Raw genomic sequence first — 1,240 nt, 5'->3', positions numbered from 1 at the left:
CTCCTTCTCTCTCTTTTTCTCCTTTCTCTCTCTTTTGTTTCTTTTTGTCAAAACTCCATTATTGTGTCAAGTGCCAAAGGAGAACATTAATTATTTCTTAATTTCACCCCAATTGGTCATCTCCATCTAGGAGGGACCCAACAACATTTTACCAAAAAAAAAAAAAAAAAGAGATCAAATCGGAGTAGAAAAGTCAGATGATTATATAAAAATTCCAAAATCATTTGGTCCTCTTTTGTATATCAGAAGCAAACAACAATAGCAAAAGAAGACAAACGTAAAAGCCAAAGTAACAAAATACCAATTAACCATATTCTCATCCTCTGATTTCCTTTTTGGATTGTCTATACTAGTTATATTTTTGTGAACCACCACCATCATCAACCATATATTTGTAACACAACACACACCACACAATCCATGCATCCCCCTATGCTTCCAATACATTTCCAGATAATTAGAACACCAAGAAGGAATTCAAAAAGAAAAAGAAGGAAAAGTGAAATTACATAAAAAGAAATGAAAGAGTCAAATGGGTCCATCATAATCATCATCAACTGCTAGTATTCAGCATTTCTTGAAATCTCCTATACGAATCAACCTTCTCCAACATGAACTTCTCATGACTATATGCAATAAACATATCAGCCAGTTTATCAATCTCATTCATCATCTTCATCTCTTTCCCCTCTTCTTCTTCTTCTTCTTCTTCTTCTTTGCCATCTTTAGCTTTATCATCCTCAAGCTGTTTTAGATAGCTAGAGAGCTGAGATGGTTCTTGAATTTCATCACCAACATCATCTCCTAGACCATCAATAAACTCAGTCGAATGCATTGACTCCCAAGTAGAGTCGTATTGTAGATGAGCCAAGTAGAGTTCTTCAGGGAGACGCACCGGGGCAGAGACAGGCACCACGTGAGAAGAGCAAAAGTTGTAATGAAGTCTGAAGGAGCCGAAGAATATATTATTCTTTTGTTTCTTGGAGGTTCTTTTTGGATAGAACGAACAAGACATTGACAAAAGATTGTATTGCTTCTTCCTCAAGACTCTAACAAGAATGGATGAAGCTCTAGAGATTTTTCGGATTAGTCGACAAACTTGAGTGATGATGAGAATTTGGATTAGGGACTTCAGTTTCACAGAGCTTGATTTTTGTGAAGATGAAGATGAACATTGAGAAGAAGACATGGAAAACGTTGATTTGAGTGGTACTGACATTTTCTATCTCTCGTTAGAAAA

At 35.9% G+C, this 1,240-nt stretch overlaps 1 protein-coding gene across 1 annotated transcript; it reads right to left on the bottom strand.

The window, feature by feature from the left end:
• Positions 1–290: 290 nt before the first annotated feature.
• LOC106316309 lies at positions 291–1,240 on the bottom strand. The gene has a single exon (XM_013754184.1). It carries the CDS (start codon positions 1,217–1,219, stop codon positions 554–556), a length of 666 nt encoding a protein of 221 aa, XP_013609638.1. The 5' UTR covers positions 1,220–1,240; the 3' UTR covers positions 291–553.

Source organism: Brassica oleracea, chromosome C9, assembly GCF_000695525.1.
Source record: "Brassica oleracea var. oleracea cultivar TO1000 chromosome C9, BOL, whole genome shotgun sequence".
In the NCBI taxonomy this organism is placed as follows: domain Eukaryota; kingdom Viridiplantae; phylum Streptophyta; class Magnoliopsida; order Brassicales; family Brassicaceae; genus Brassica; species Brassica oleracea.
The sequence above is the reverse complement of the archived record's forward strand: the minus strand, read 5'-3'. Positions and strand labels throughout refer to the sequence as shown.

Bases quoted from the DNA above. Each gene is read 5' to 3' on its own strand.
- LOC106316309 (XM_013754184.1), bottom strand. From the start codon at position 1,219: ATGTCAGTACCACTCAAATCAACGTTTTCCATGTCTTCTTCTCAATGT.